The following is a 14,032-nucleotide window of genomic DNA, read 5'->3' as shown; positions in this document are numbered from 1 at the left end:
AGGCTCTCTTTCTGTATCTCTGTCTCTGTCTCTCACTTGTCCCCCTTCCAACTCATCCTCCACATTCTTCCCCCACAGCCCCACCCCCTCCCCTTACCCCACCCTAAACTCACCCCCTCCCCCTGCCTCACCCTAAACTCACTCCCGATATCCCAAGATAACCCAAGATCTGGAGACGGGCAGTTCTGGATGAACTCACTCTCTCTCCTCAGATCTCTAGCCTGTACTTAAATACTTCTGGGATTAATTCCTGGGTTGCAGGAGACCTTAGAACTACACTCATCCCACCCTGCTCCAGTGTCCTCCACACAAACTAGTCACCCATACTCATTAGCTTTAAATGATTAAATGATTGCATGCATGAACCTAAATTAGTCTACATTACTGGGGGGGTTACAGGCAATCAAGCAGATTTATTATTGATGTATTGGATAGCATGTACAGGGTGAGGCAAAAGTCACTGGACACCATTTAATTTAATTTCATTTCATTTTTTATCGACTATTATCTCCAGGGTCATCTCAAACAAATTATTTATGCTGAGAAAATCTGCAACAAACACCACCTTCAGTGCCGCATTGTGGAGGCTTGTGACAGCATTTCTCCAGAGATTCTCATGCTTGTTCATAACGATTGGATCCTGTGACTTCAGCTCTGTGTTCAGCACCAGGGACAGCACATTGAACATGTCGAATAGCTGTGCATCACAGGCAATGTTCCCAGTTGTTGCTGCAACAGTCTGTGTTGATAACTTTTGAACCACAAGAAATACTGCAAATCTGATTGGGGCAATGGATTTCTGAGACAATTCTGTTCTTCTTTGATCTGCTACATGACCACCTTCCCATTGGAAAAACTTGCCTTGGATCCAATATGGTGGCTTTCAAGATGGTGGCCATGTTCTGGACATGGTGGCCATGTTCAGGCCCCTCACCCATTACTTGCTGGGGTATTCAGATCTGTCATTTTCCCTTTCGTTTCTGAAATAAAACGGTGTCCTATGACTTTTGACTTTTGATATATATATATATATATAGTATAGTGAGTAGACCAGTGATTCATCATTCACAAACATATTGTAAACATTAATATACATTATTAGGATAGTGAAATATCAATGCTAAATGATGACTAATAACACTTTTATCAGAGATTTTTTCCATGAAAGGTTATTTTATGTATTTTTGGGATGTATAGTATTTTGAAATAACTCTTTATATATAAGCATGCCATATCGTATAAATATATTGGGATCTACTTCATAGACACCTCAGCAATGACTCAGACGTATTACTAAAGTATTCCCCTCATACTTACATAGGAAACATTTATGCTTTATATACAAATGCTCACATTAGGCCCGTGGAAGCGCTGGCCATGTAAATCTCTGGGTGTATTAACACATACAGTTTAAACAGTAATTATATTTGTCTTTCTTTTATTACATTTTCAGTGTTTATCACAACCAGAGTGTGAAGTATTTAAAGCCAGTATTTGAGTTTAAGTAGGTGAATCCCTGAAGCTTTAGTGGCAGCTCTGTCATTAGCCTTGTCTTACCTGCCCGATTACTGGGTGTTCCCTGTCTTAATCTTAACACAAATGTTGGACAGCATCATGGGGCCTCTGCATCCAGGCAAATTAATGAAATTACAAAGTGATCTAAAAGCCCACTGAGTGATTGATATGGTACGTTTATGTAACTCCCAAAGTGAACTCAATCACAATGTTTAATAAAATCTTTGCTTAATACCAAAAAAGAATAGGTCTTCTATTTGATAAGCGAAGCTGGGAACTGATTCAAGAAGGTTCTCCTAATGTGCTAAGAGCATCTCTGAATGTTACTCTCTAAGAACATTTAATATAAGCAAATGAACGCTACTTTCTTGCTTCAGTGCAGTGGAAATAGTGCTGCTAAAGATAAAACGGCTGCTTCACTACACCCGTGCAACCTGGATCTATATTAGCATGTGATGACTTAGCTAGTGCAAGGTCAAACATCTTAGAGGGATGCTAGTTTAGCTAATAAATACATGACTAAAATATGCCACCCAGTGGGAATAATAACAGAACATTTTTAATCAACTATGCTTGCAAACAAAGCTAAACCACTGATATGTAAAACCAAGGGATAACTGAGCTTGTGGAACTGAGAGCTTACTTCAAATATCGCTTCAGATTCCTCTTTTGTTTCATGAAACTGCAGGAGAAAGACCGTGAATACAGCGCTAATCACAAATAAGACAAATGAAGGTAACTCTAACCTGGACTGATGTGTCTAATTGAAGGCCTTCTCGAGTGAATTTTCCATAAGAAAGCAGACGTCTGGGAGAGGTCACACTTCTGCACTTTTCCAATTAGGAAAAAAGGTTGCACAAAGAAAAAAATGAATGATGGAGTTTTTGAAGAAATGTTATTCCAGCCAAGATTAAGAAACAGAAAGATCGTCCAAAGAATACTTCTCCACCTTATCCTTGCCCCAGTTGCTTTTGGTAGAAAATTCCTTTTGAGATTTGAAAAAGTGATGACCTGATGTTGCCCTGGAGGTTGGAGGCTCTGTGCTGGACTGGGTCTTGCCCCAAACCAAGGTGCCTTTTTCGGCTAAAGCAGGTGGAGTGAGAGCCTCTCTGAGGACCAGGTCTTACTGGAAATAGGCAGATTTAGTGAGAGAGAGATGAAGAGCGAGAGAACAGGCGGAGGAGAAAGGAGGGGCTGGGGGGGGGGGGGGGGGGTTTGTGTCCAAGTGGTGACTTCTCAACCTTCTTTAGCCCTTAATCCACATGATACTTACACAGTGAAGTGCCTTTCTCTTAGAATGTGCACTTTGGGGAGGGGAAAATCAACCCTAGTACTGAAAGTCTAGCAAAAGTGGTCTGACCAAGCCCACTATGCTGGGATTGGTTACCAATCCATGCGTTCATGCTAAAGAAACAATCAAATGAAAGGTGGACAGTTCGTGGACCTCAAGACATTTTTTCTGTCTTGTCTCTTTTCTCTCTTCTCTCTTCCTTCTCTCTTCTTCTCCTATCATCTACCCTCTGAGGAACAAAAAGATGCTAGATCTGTTTCACTCTTCACTGTCTCCAGCCTTTGCTCCCTGTTATATGGCAGCCTGCCATAAAAAATATTACTCTACGAGCTTTGCTCTCATTAACTTATGCCAATGTGAGGCTTTTTGACCTCTAGCTGCAACAGTGGTGGACAAAAGATAATGAGTTATAGAATAAGATTTGTGGACATCTATGGATTGTATAAATATAAACCATTTTTGGGGGAGTGCAACAGACTAAGAAGGTCAGGGCTTGTGGCAGACAGGATCAATACACAGGCACTTGTTCAGGGCAAGGAACCGGTTAGATTGGAACAGGGCTAGGGAGCTTGGTGGATATGTGCAGAATGATGAGGAAAGGGAAACAAGAGCAACCATGGCCAGCAGGCTTCCAGAAAACAGCTGAGCAAGAGCAGCTGGCCTTGAGTTGGCCTCCCTGATAGTGAATCTATGCTGTGGCTTAACTGAGGCAGAAGGACTGTTCTGAAGCAGCTCAGTAGGCAGACAGCAGAACCCAGAAAGCTTCCAGGTCTCTGCTAATTCCTTCCCTTAAAGTGTCTCAGCCCACTTCTTAGCCTCACCAATTAGTGCTGCCCTAAGTCTAATCTTCATTTGTCACTGGTCACGGCTCAGAGTAGCACTGGCAACCAAATGCAAAAGTTGCACATCTACCAGTTATCACCAAACAAAACAGCCACAGGCAAAAATTACATATTTACTGCAGCCCTAACCGTTATTAAAAGAGACTCTGCTCGCACAAGTCATGGTGTTTTATGTTCTAGCTGTTCTGGGCCACAGTCATGCCGTACACGAGTGAAGCTTTCATCTCTCTAATCACGCTTTGTCTCACTCAGCTCACAGGCTTCTCTCTCACCACTCACACATAAACTATATTCCCAAAAGTATTTGCTTGTCTAGCTTCACACGCATATGAAATTGAGTGACATCCCATTCTTAATCCATAGGGTTTAATATGATGTCTGCCCACCCTTTGCAGCTATAATAGGACTCTTCTGGGAAGGCTTTCCACAAGGTTTAGGAGTGTGTTTATGGGAATTTTTTACCATTCTTTCAGAAGAGCATTTGTGAGGTCAGACACTGATGTTGGACGAGAAGGCCTGGCTTGCAGTCTCCGCTCTAAATCCCAGAGGTATTCTATCAGGTTGAGGTCAGGACTCTGTGCAGGCCAGTCAAGTTCTTCCACACCAAACTCGGTCATTCTTGTCTTTATGGATCTTGCTTTGTTCAAGTCATGTTGGAACAGGAAGGCCGTCCCCCAAACTGTTCCCATAAAGTTGGGAGTATGAAATTGTCCAGAATCTCTTGGTCTGCTGAAGCATTAAGAGTTGCTTTCATCAAGGGGCTGAGCCCAACTCCTGAAAAACAACCCCTCACCATAATCCCCCCTCCACCAAACTTTACACTTGGAACAATGCATTTGACGCTTTGCATTGCGTTTGGTGATGTACGGCTTGGATGCAGCTGTTTGGCCGTGGAAACCCATTCCAGGAAGCTCTCTACGCTGTTCTTGAGCTGATCTGAAGGACACATAAAGTTTGGAGGTCTGTAGTGATTGACTCTGCAGAAAGTTGGCGACCTCTGCGCTCTATGCCCCTCAGCATCTGTTGACCCCGCTCTGTCATTTTACGTGGCCGACCACGCTGGAATTTACTGAGCTCCTGAGAGCGACCCATTTTTTCACTAATGTCTGTAGAAACAGTCTGCAGGCCTGGGTGCTTGGTTTTATACATCTGTGGCCATGGAAGTGGTTGGAACACCTGAATTCAATGATTTGGATGGGTGAGTGAATACTTTTGACAATATAGTGTACATATACCATTGGGGTGTCTTGAGGTTTCTGCGTAATTTTCTGTTAAATATGTTTTTTTTAGCATTATTTTGGACGGATCCAAACAATTTTTTTCTCTTTTTCTAATTATTTTAAACCTGTAAAGAGACACATACTAGAATAATGTAAAATTATCTGCAACCAAATTGGATTCATATGATTGAAAACATTTATTACAAACATTTTAATAGTAGTACATGCTTTGAGATCAGCACTGGTTGGGTGATTTATGAATCACTGTCAATGGCAATGGAAAATTTTAGATTTCATAAACCCCCTGTCTTCACTCACTCACAGTTAAATCCTTTATCCCCCTTTACTAGTTGTATCCCCTTGTACTAGTTGAAGTTGTACAGGGAGGCCACAAATGCTTAACCACAATCAGAGTGTCAATAAAGAGCATACAATGGGCTTATTTGAGGTCATAGGTCAAAGTGAGTAACTGAGAGGGGAATGTGGATCAGATGGCAATGTTTGGTGTAGGTGCTGCTGGCCATTTGACTGTGGGGACAGTAAGCTTCAGGTGAGAAGTCATGAGTAAGCTCAGGCTACCCTGCATCTCTCTCTGTCTCTGTCTCTCTCTCTCTCTCTCTCTCTCTCTCTCTCTCTGTCTCTATCTGTCTGTCTCTCTCTCTCTCTCTCTCTCTCTCTCTCTCTCTCTCTCTTTCTCTCTCTGTCTGTCATAGAGACAATATAGAACTTTTCATACCTGCATCTTCTTACTGTAGCCATCGAAAAATTATAGATCGTTTTCTGGGTGTGTGTGTGTGTGTGTGTGTGTGTGTGTGTGTGTGTGTGTGTGTGTGTGTGTGTCACTGTCTCACAAGTTATAGAGTCCAGTTGGCCTAATCAGATTAGTGAGCTTGGACAGTGCTATACTGAGCTTCAACTTGCAAGCCTCTTAGCAGGCACCAGCAGTGTGTGTGTATGAAAGAGAGAGAGAGAGAGAGAGAGCGAGAGAGAGAGAGAGAGAGAGAGAGAGAGAGCGAGAGAGAGAGAGAGAGAGAGAGAGAGAGAGAGAGAGAGAGAGAGAGAGCGAGAGAGAGAGAGAGAGAGAGAGAGAAGTTACAAAGTTAAACATGAGGGAGAAAAAACAGTTCATTACTGTAACACCCAAATACCCAAATGAATATGCAAGTAAATTAAAGAAGACTAGCCTTCATTACTTCTCCTCTAAACATGAGTTTAGATGTAGATACGTACTTTAAATATTACTGTTGTTGGATCAAAACCTCGTATCTCCAAAATAGTAACTTTCCAGGAGAAGACAAAAACATACTTTATTTTTAATGTAAGTCAATAGAACCAGGCTTTTTTCCAAGTAATGTGTTTTAGTCCAGTCATCATAAAATTTATGTACAATGTAAAAGGCCACATGTATTTTCAAATTATGTCAAAAAGTGAAAAATTTTAAAAATGGAGATACAAGGTTTCGTTCCAACAACAGCGTTATATTTACCTCAGTTTTTCTTGTCAATTTTTTTTACTATTATCACTCACTGAGCACTTTATTAGGAACACCTGTACATCAGCCAGTTGTGTGGCAGCGGTGCAGATACATACCAGAAGCATACATACTCAGGTGACATTCACATCCACCAGCAGAATGAGGGAACATGTGATCTCAGTGATGATTGGCCCGGTGTTAGATGGGCTGGTTTGAATATTTCTATAACTGCTGATCTTCTGGGATTTCCATGTACACCAGTGTCTGAGGTTTCTCAGAGTGGTGCAATGAAGAAAAGAAACAAAGAAAAAGCATCCAGTGAGTGGCAGTTCTGTGGAAGGAAATGCCTTGATGATGAGAGAGGTCAGTGGAGAATGGCCAGACTGGTTCAAGCTGACAGAAACGATACAGTAACTCCGATAACCTTTCTGTACCATTATAGTGAGCAGAAAAGTGTCTCATCATGCATAACTTATTAATCCAAGATGACCAGTCGTCTGCCTAAACCAGCTCAAATATGTTAGACTAAAAAGTTATTTGCTATACATTCAATCATCTTAATAGTACATCTTAGTGTAACTTATTGACAGCAGAGGTATTATATTTACTATCATATACTCAATCACTGTGTATAAACTCCTCAGTGCCATGTCACTTTTTATTGAGGCCTCCTCCTGGGCAGTTGATCAGGTCTTGATTAATGTGTAGAAGACCATGAGTCAGAGTCTTCTGTGGCACTATTGTTTGCTCCTGGAAATTCTCTTGCAGTGTTTTATTGCAGCTCAGTTCAGAGCCACATGATTCTAACATGATCATCACTTAATGAACTCAGTGGAATACGCTAGAGGAGTACAGCCCTACGAACCAATGAAGTACTGGGTTGGGAAAAGTGAATGTGCATGAAATAAACTAAAATCAAAAGTGGTCAAGCGTCCAAGCATTGGCCCTGTTGCCAGGAGATTATGAGCATGACCCCAAGCGATGTCACAGCCACTGCTGGCAGAGAGTCCAAGAGAGCATAATTTCCCCCCAGCATTCAGTTTGATGCTGGCCGACAAAGGCATTCATTAGCTAACGTAACAGAATAGCTAGTGTTGTCCTCCGAGCATGTCGAGCTGTTAATTGATGTCGTGTAGATGAAAAGTGCAGTGGCACTTCATATCACTTGTTTAAGCTTTTTTAATCTTTAACCAGGCAAGTCGTTCTTGTTTTTTTAAAATTATTTTTATGTACACTGGCAGTCTGGTAAGCAGCAGAGGCCACCTGAGGAAAAGAGAATTACATACATATTATTTTCTGATTACATTATTCTCATTACGTTCATGTTAATGACTGACTATATTAGCTTTGGGTTTAATTAAGCATAGATCTCAGTTGCATTTGATGTAGGCCCGGCATCAGGGTGCCATTTACTGTGGCAATGCCCCACTAGCCAATCATAACGCCATGCTTAACTCCGCTGCTTCTTTAATATGCGTCTATAAACAATCAAAGCTACCGCTGCATGCCGTGCACACTTAATATAAGAGACTGTGATTAACCTGGTTTGAAGGAGTTTGAATGCCCCACTCTGTACTGGCTGCACTGTTGTAGAAATATAGCAGATTTCCTAAAAGGGTGGATGATTGGTGATGTGGCTCTCCTTGTTTATTCATTTGTTTACGTGACACTTGGAAATGGCTATGATTTAGTTCTGCTGCAGGGCCTGATTTGAATAAAGACTGTAGATTAGCCTTTTACTGCTAACTCTAGATATTACTTCTTACTGTGGTCTGCTGTACAGGGGTTGTTCATACAGAGCCATTCAATGCATGACTGGTTGACTTAGCATGAGAGAGAGAGAGAGAGAGAGAGAGAGAGAGAGAGAGAGAGAGAGAGAGAGAGAGAGAGAGAGAGAGAGCGAGAGAGAGAGAGAGAGAGAGAGAGAGAGAGAGAGCGAGAGAGAGAGAGAGAGAGAGAGAGAAGTTACAAAGTTAAACATGAGGGAGAAAAAACAGTTCATTACTGTAACACCCAAATACCCAAATGAATATGCAAGTAAATTAAAGAAGACTAGCCTTCATTACTTCTCCTCTAAACATGAGTTTAGATGTAGATACGTACTTTAAATATTACTGTTGTTGGATCAAAACCTCGTATCTCCAAAATAGTAACTTTCCAGGAGAAGACAAAAACATACTTTATTTTTAATGTAAGAGAGAGAGAGAAATTATAAGAGAGAAAGGAGGACTGAGGGACCAGGAGTGTAAAAATGGATGACAGATAGAGAGAGTAATAGAGGGTTTAAGAAAAGAGAGAGAAAGAGTGGGGAGAGAGATAGTGAGAGAAAGTACGAATAATCCCAGCTCAGCTCAGAAACAGACATGGCTCTGCTTTGGTTTACTATATTTACACCCAGGGCTTCAGCGAGCTTTGCTCTTCATAGCAGCTTATGTGGGGTCATGACCCCTCTGAGAGACAGCAGGGCAGGTATGGAGACTGGGCCGGCCGTTACGGTGGCACCCAGTAAGGGGCATGAACTCAACCGGCGAGCTCAGCCAGTGATTTTCATTTAAAATAGTAAATAATCTGGCTGTCTTAACACTAAGTATAACATCTAGTAGTAAGCTAACAAAAATCATTGTCATCATCATTTTCTGGGTTTTACAGAATGTCACTGTTAGCTGACAGCTAGCTGGCTAACATGCACATGAACTTCCTTCATTTCAAGTCCAGTAAAATATTGCCATTTCTGAGAAGGACCATTCAAGTCAAACATTAAGTTAGTTGTTATCAAAACTAATGTTAAGTGAAAACTTAATGTCAAGTTTATAGCTGCAAAGGGGGACCAACTCCATATCGATGCTTTCAGAAGAAACCCTTTTTTGTCATTTTTGTTTTTTTTGTTATAATTTGAAAATGCCTGTTGCTCTTTAAACTGTGTGTAAATGGTAGGATGAATGGACTAAAAGAAATGACCCAAAATGACTTGGACAAAAGTCTTACATTAAACATAGTTTTTTCCTTCTCCTAGTAAAGTTGCCATTTTGCAGATACAAGGATTTCTTCTGACAACAGCGATATTAATGTCTATGGATTTAGAATGAAATGTTATAAAAGCTCATATAGGTGTAACGTGTAGGTGTCCCAATACTTTTGTCCTCATAATGTATCTCTATATTAATAATTGTAGCTCTAAAAGTTTCTCTAGAATGGAGCATTCCACGTCAAGCCACTCAAGATTGTGTTTACAGCTTAACCACTGAAGTTTCCTGAAATATTTGAGTTCGCCTCTAAGAAGGAAGATCTGTGTCCTGAAGTTTCGTTCACTCACATCCATGTTACACACACTCCAGTCAAAATATTACACAATCATTAGTTCACACTCAAAATGTTTATTGATTCTATTCGAACTGAAACAATCACCTATGAATAGTAAAAAGGAGACTAGATTGTAGTCTTAACTCTTAGCCCAACTCTATAAACTCAGTTACAATTTAAGTGCAGCAAGACAACTGCTGTTTTTCACTATAGTGCATTGCTCAATTCTGGGGTCTTGCAATTCAAAGTCTGAATCTGAATCGTCTTCGCCATAGCAATTCTGACGGAGGCAGCGGAAGCAGAAACCCATGTGGCAGTGAGGGCAGACGATGTTGGGGCAGCCTTGTCCAGTATGTGTGAGCAGAGCCCTACAGGTGGGACAGGCCCTGAAATAAGGACATCTATATACTGAGCAGTTGGGGTCATTGATGCGTTTGGTAGAGAGCAGGGCAGCGCGGAGAGCACAATCGGGCAGGTTGCAGGCAGAGTCCACTGGACAGCCGTTCGACCACTCTCTCAGACAGGCCCCACAGAACCGGTATACACGGCGCATCGTTTCAGAACATCGCCGGCACAAGATGCACTGCCCATCCAGCTTTTTCACGTCTGTTTTATGGCACACTGGACACTGAAGAGGAGGCATAAGGTTAAGGTTAGACAAATGCATCTTAACATATTAGTACATAATATTACAGCAATGTCTGCTGTTAAATATCCACTGTTATTTATAAGGATGCAGTAGTTGGGTGAGTACTGTAACGAAAAATGTCCACTTCCACTGGAAAATCAAGACAGAATAATTTATTTAGGCCAAGGCAGTTCAGACTTGCATAATGCTTACAGTAACTGAGGTGTTTTAGGGCTGGGCAATATAACAGTATATATTGTTATCATGATCAATTTTGTCACTTAACAATACAAAATGCTTTCCTTAGCATATCGTGGACATCATCGGTATTTGTAGAACATTCAAAAACTGCATATTTCTTTATAAAGAGAGCAAAATTGCTCCCATAAAACTGGATTTAGTGCAGCACATTATGCCAAATATCGAATAAAAATCACTGTGTTCACAGTTTTTAATAGAATTTTTTAAATGTAGCACTTCTTATTTCACTGTTCCAACTGATCAGATGTCTGAAAAAATAAATGTCATGATATGTATCGAGACAAAATTTCCTTACATGATACAATATTACATTTTCAAGTTGTATATTATTGCATATTCAGTGTACGTGATCGTATTTTTGACCGTTTCAGTTGAGGCAAATGATCTCGGTCACCAGGTTTGGAATGTCTTCCAGCATATTCTCACTTGCTTCCGCTGGCTGTGTGTGCATAATCTCGGCTAATGGGGAAAAGGAGCAGGACCTGGGCCTGTGTGGCCGTGGAAAATTGCGTCACAGCTAATCACAGCCCTTGACACAGTGTGCTAAAATAGCTGTTAATAGCATAAATCCACCTGCAGTTCTCTATTGGACTTAGAGCCTGAAATAGAGCATGTGCGAAATGTCTGACGTCACATTGAGGACAGTGCTGTTACGTAGGCTTAGCTTTAGCCTTAGCTTTAGGCCTACCTTTGGCAGAGAGGCAGAATCACTCATGATGCCGATCTTTCTGGACTGTACCTACACCAAGAGAGAGAAAGGGGCAGAGAGAGAGAGGGTTAGGCTGAGATGGAGAAATACAAAAAGACAGACACATATATATCAAGGTGATTCAAATGGAAGGAGAAGACAAAGGAAGAGAACTGAGAAAGACAACAACAGAGAGTCAGAGAAAATGAGGCAGCAAGAAAGAGTCAAAAGGAGAAAAAAACAAAAAATGGAAAAAAGGGAGAGAGACAAAGACATAGGGAGAGAAAGAGAAAGAAAAAGAGACAGTGAGACGGTGATTTAGAGGTAGAGACAGACAGAAGAAAAAGGAAGAGAGAGTTAGAGAAGACGAGTGATAGGAAATTTGAAAGAAAAATGTATATATTGAGAAAAGTGAGACAGAAAGACAGATTGAGATTTTATGTATATATATATATATATATATATATATATATATGATGGACTGGCAACCTGTCCAGGGTGTATCCTGCCTATATATATTGTTGTATATGTATAGTGGTTAACAGAAAAGTGCAGTCTTTCTCTTTCAGTCTTTCTATACGCTAATTTCACTTTCTCTTACAGGATTGTTTACTGTGACACTGCAAAGAACATCAATCCTAGCACATAATCACAGCAGTGCCGTTCTAAAAGAGCCTTAATGTGCTCTACATTAGAAATGTGACAGCCATTTCATAACAATGACCTTGTTTGTGCTACAGAATGACATACAATCACAAACAGCTGAAAAGTGGCAAGAATCTCTGAGACAAAGCGGAAGCGAGAGAGAGAGAGAGAGAGAGAGAGAGAGAGAGAGAGAGAGAGAGAGAGAGAGAGAGAGAGACAGACAGACAGACTGAGCGAGAGATTAAGGTCTGAAAGCTGGTACCTGCACGCCGCTTAAGTCCTCAGAGTAGACCCACTCCAACACGCAAAGCTTCGTCCGTGTTGGGTGTGAAATGCTCGAAGAAGGTTTCAGTTTGTTTTGATATCTTTGAGGGAATAACCGTGAGGGGAATTCCACCGAGCGCAGACTTTCACTTTCAGAGCTGACTGAACACACAGTGAATTTGATATTAAATTGTTTGTGTTGGGTTCTACATATTAGACACCGTTCTTATGGACATTGTGGAGTCAGTTTGGCCTAAATATACATTTCTGCTGAAAGATATTCTAATTTCATTCTAAATCCAGGCTGAGCTTTGCTGGACATGTTAACTGTCCCGTTACTGGGGCGAAAGCAGAGAAAAACAAGCCTGGTTTCCAGGCTTCATCAGTAGCGGTAAAATGGTCCAGGTACAGTAAAGTGCTTTACAAAGGCTGACCTTCATCTGACTTCTCTATTTTGCATGTTGAGATTAAGGTTAGGGTTGCGGGTTAAGCTTTGAAGAGTCCATGTAAATACTAAGTATTGGACATATTGTTATTATGTTATCCATTTGTATTTATAAAGAGCTCATATCACATGGATCCTGCATTATGATTTCATATAGGTACTTACATGTTGGTGCTGTCAAAGACACAAATCATTGTATTTCTATTTTTGGCTTATTTATTTATAGTGTTGTTTATTAGTATTGTGGTAGAAGAACAGTTGTTAAGAAGACTTTTTGGGGTGGACATTCACTGATGTGTATAAAAACCACAACACTTACCAGCATCACACACTACCATGTCCATGTCACTGCTGTGCTGAGAATGATCCACCATGAATGGTCCATCACCACCCAAATAATGCCTGATCCAATAAATATATTAGATGTAATAATAATATAATTTCGATGATGGTCTGACACCCATATAATACCCGATCCGCTAAATATATTGGGTGCAGTTATAATAATATAGTGCTGATAATGGCCCACCACCCAAATAACACTTTGTGACCACAAACTGGCTAATGATGAATGGAGGGCTGCAGTCTTGTTGGTTCACCTAGTGGCCCTATAAGACAGGCGGAGCTCATGAAGTGGACAGTGAGAGTAAGTACAGTTTCTAGTTTCTGAAATCCATTGCTTCCGTTCGTTTGACCTCATCTCCTGGTTTTGAAATACGTTCATGGTTTCATGGAGCGGTGACTCTTTAGATTATGAAATGAATGGCTGATGCCCTCTTGTGTTTACAGTATTGCACTGCAGCTGCTCAGTCATTATTGTTCATGCAGAACACTTTCTGTTCTTCACAAATCTTGGTCCATTGAAATGTATTTGTTTTTTTTTGCTGTGTAGTTGAGCATCATAATTTGTAGCTTAGTGTGGTGAATAGAGGATCACACTAAATCGCACATGATTATAAAACCTTGTCGTGCCATGAATAATTCAGATGTACCAAGTTCCTGAACTGATGTTAATCCTCTTTGGTTTAAAGCTAGTCCTGCTTTAGTTAAAGGCAGTTGAGTTTTGTTTAAAGTTAGTCCTGTTTTAGTTAGTAATCCTGCTTCAGTTCAAATGTACCGTGCTTTCATTATTCATCCCGGGTTAAGTTAAAGTTGATCATGTTTTATTTAAAGTTAGTCCTGTTTTAGTTGAGGTTAGACCTGATTTATTTAAAATTAGTCCTGCTTTAGTTGAGGTTAGACCTGATTTACTTAAAGTTAGTCCTGCTTTAGTTGAGGTTAGACCAGATTTACTTAAAGTTAGTCCTGCTTTAGTTGAGGTTAGACCTGATTTATTTAAGGTTAGTCCTGCTTTAGTTGAGGTTAGACCTGATTTACTTAAAGTTAGTCCTGCTTTAGTTGAGGTTAGACCTGATTTATTTAAAGTTAGTCCTGCTTTAGTTGAGGTTAGACCTGATTT

The 14,032-nt window shown here is 40.6% G+C and overlaps 2 protein-coding genes across 3 annotated transcripts in view; both read right to left on the bottom strand.

Moving 5' to 3' along the window:
- Nucleotides 1–2,632, bottom strand: part of gucy2d (guanylate cyclase 2D, retinal) — a 41,464-nt gene extending 38,832 nt beyond the window's left edge. Inside the window, exons 1-2 of one of the 2 annotated variants that reach the window (XM_017700476.2) lie at nt 2,465–2,632; nt 2,262–2,340 (exon numbers count right to left, since the gene is read on the bottom strand). The gene's annotated coding sequence lies outside the window, so the exon portion shown is untranslated. Of the gene's footprint in view, nt 1–2,261 lie in introns of both variants that reach the window. The other variant, XM_017700467.2, reaches the window with a different exon arrangement.
- A 7,064-nt stretch (nt 2,633–9,696) lies between these two features.
- On the bottom strand, nt 9,697–12,272 carry si:ch211-284e13.9 (uncharacterized protein LOC566600 homolog). The gene is made up of 3 exons (XM_037533361.1): nt 12,127–12,272; nt 11,220–11,270; nt 9,697–10,270 (listed from the first exon to the last, which is right to left on the bottom strand). Exons 2-3 carry the CDS (start codon nt 11,244–11,246, stop codon nt 9,812–9,814), a joined length of 486 nt encoding a protein of 161 aa, XP_037389258.1. The 5' UTR covers nt 11,247–11,270; nt 12,127–12,272; the 3' UTR covers nt 9,697–9,811.
- Nucleotides 12,273–14,032: the final 1,760 nt, after the last annotated feature.

This window comes from Pygocentrus nattereri, chromosome 23 (assembly GCF_015220715.1).
Source record: "Pygocentrus nattereri isolate fPygNat1 chromosome 23, fPygNat1.pri, whole genome shotgun sequence".
Taxonomy (NCBI): domain Eukaryota; kingdom Metazoa; phylum Chordata; class Actinopteri; order Characiformes; family Serrasalmidae; genus Pygocentrus; species Pygocentrus nattereri.
Note: the sequence above shows the minus strand (reverse complement) of the source record. Positions and strands in the feature narration are given on the sequence as shown.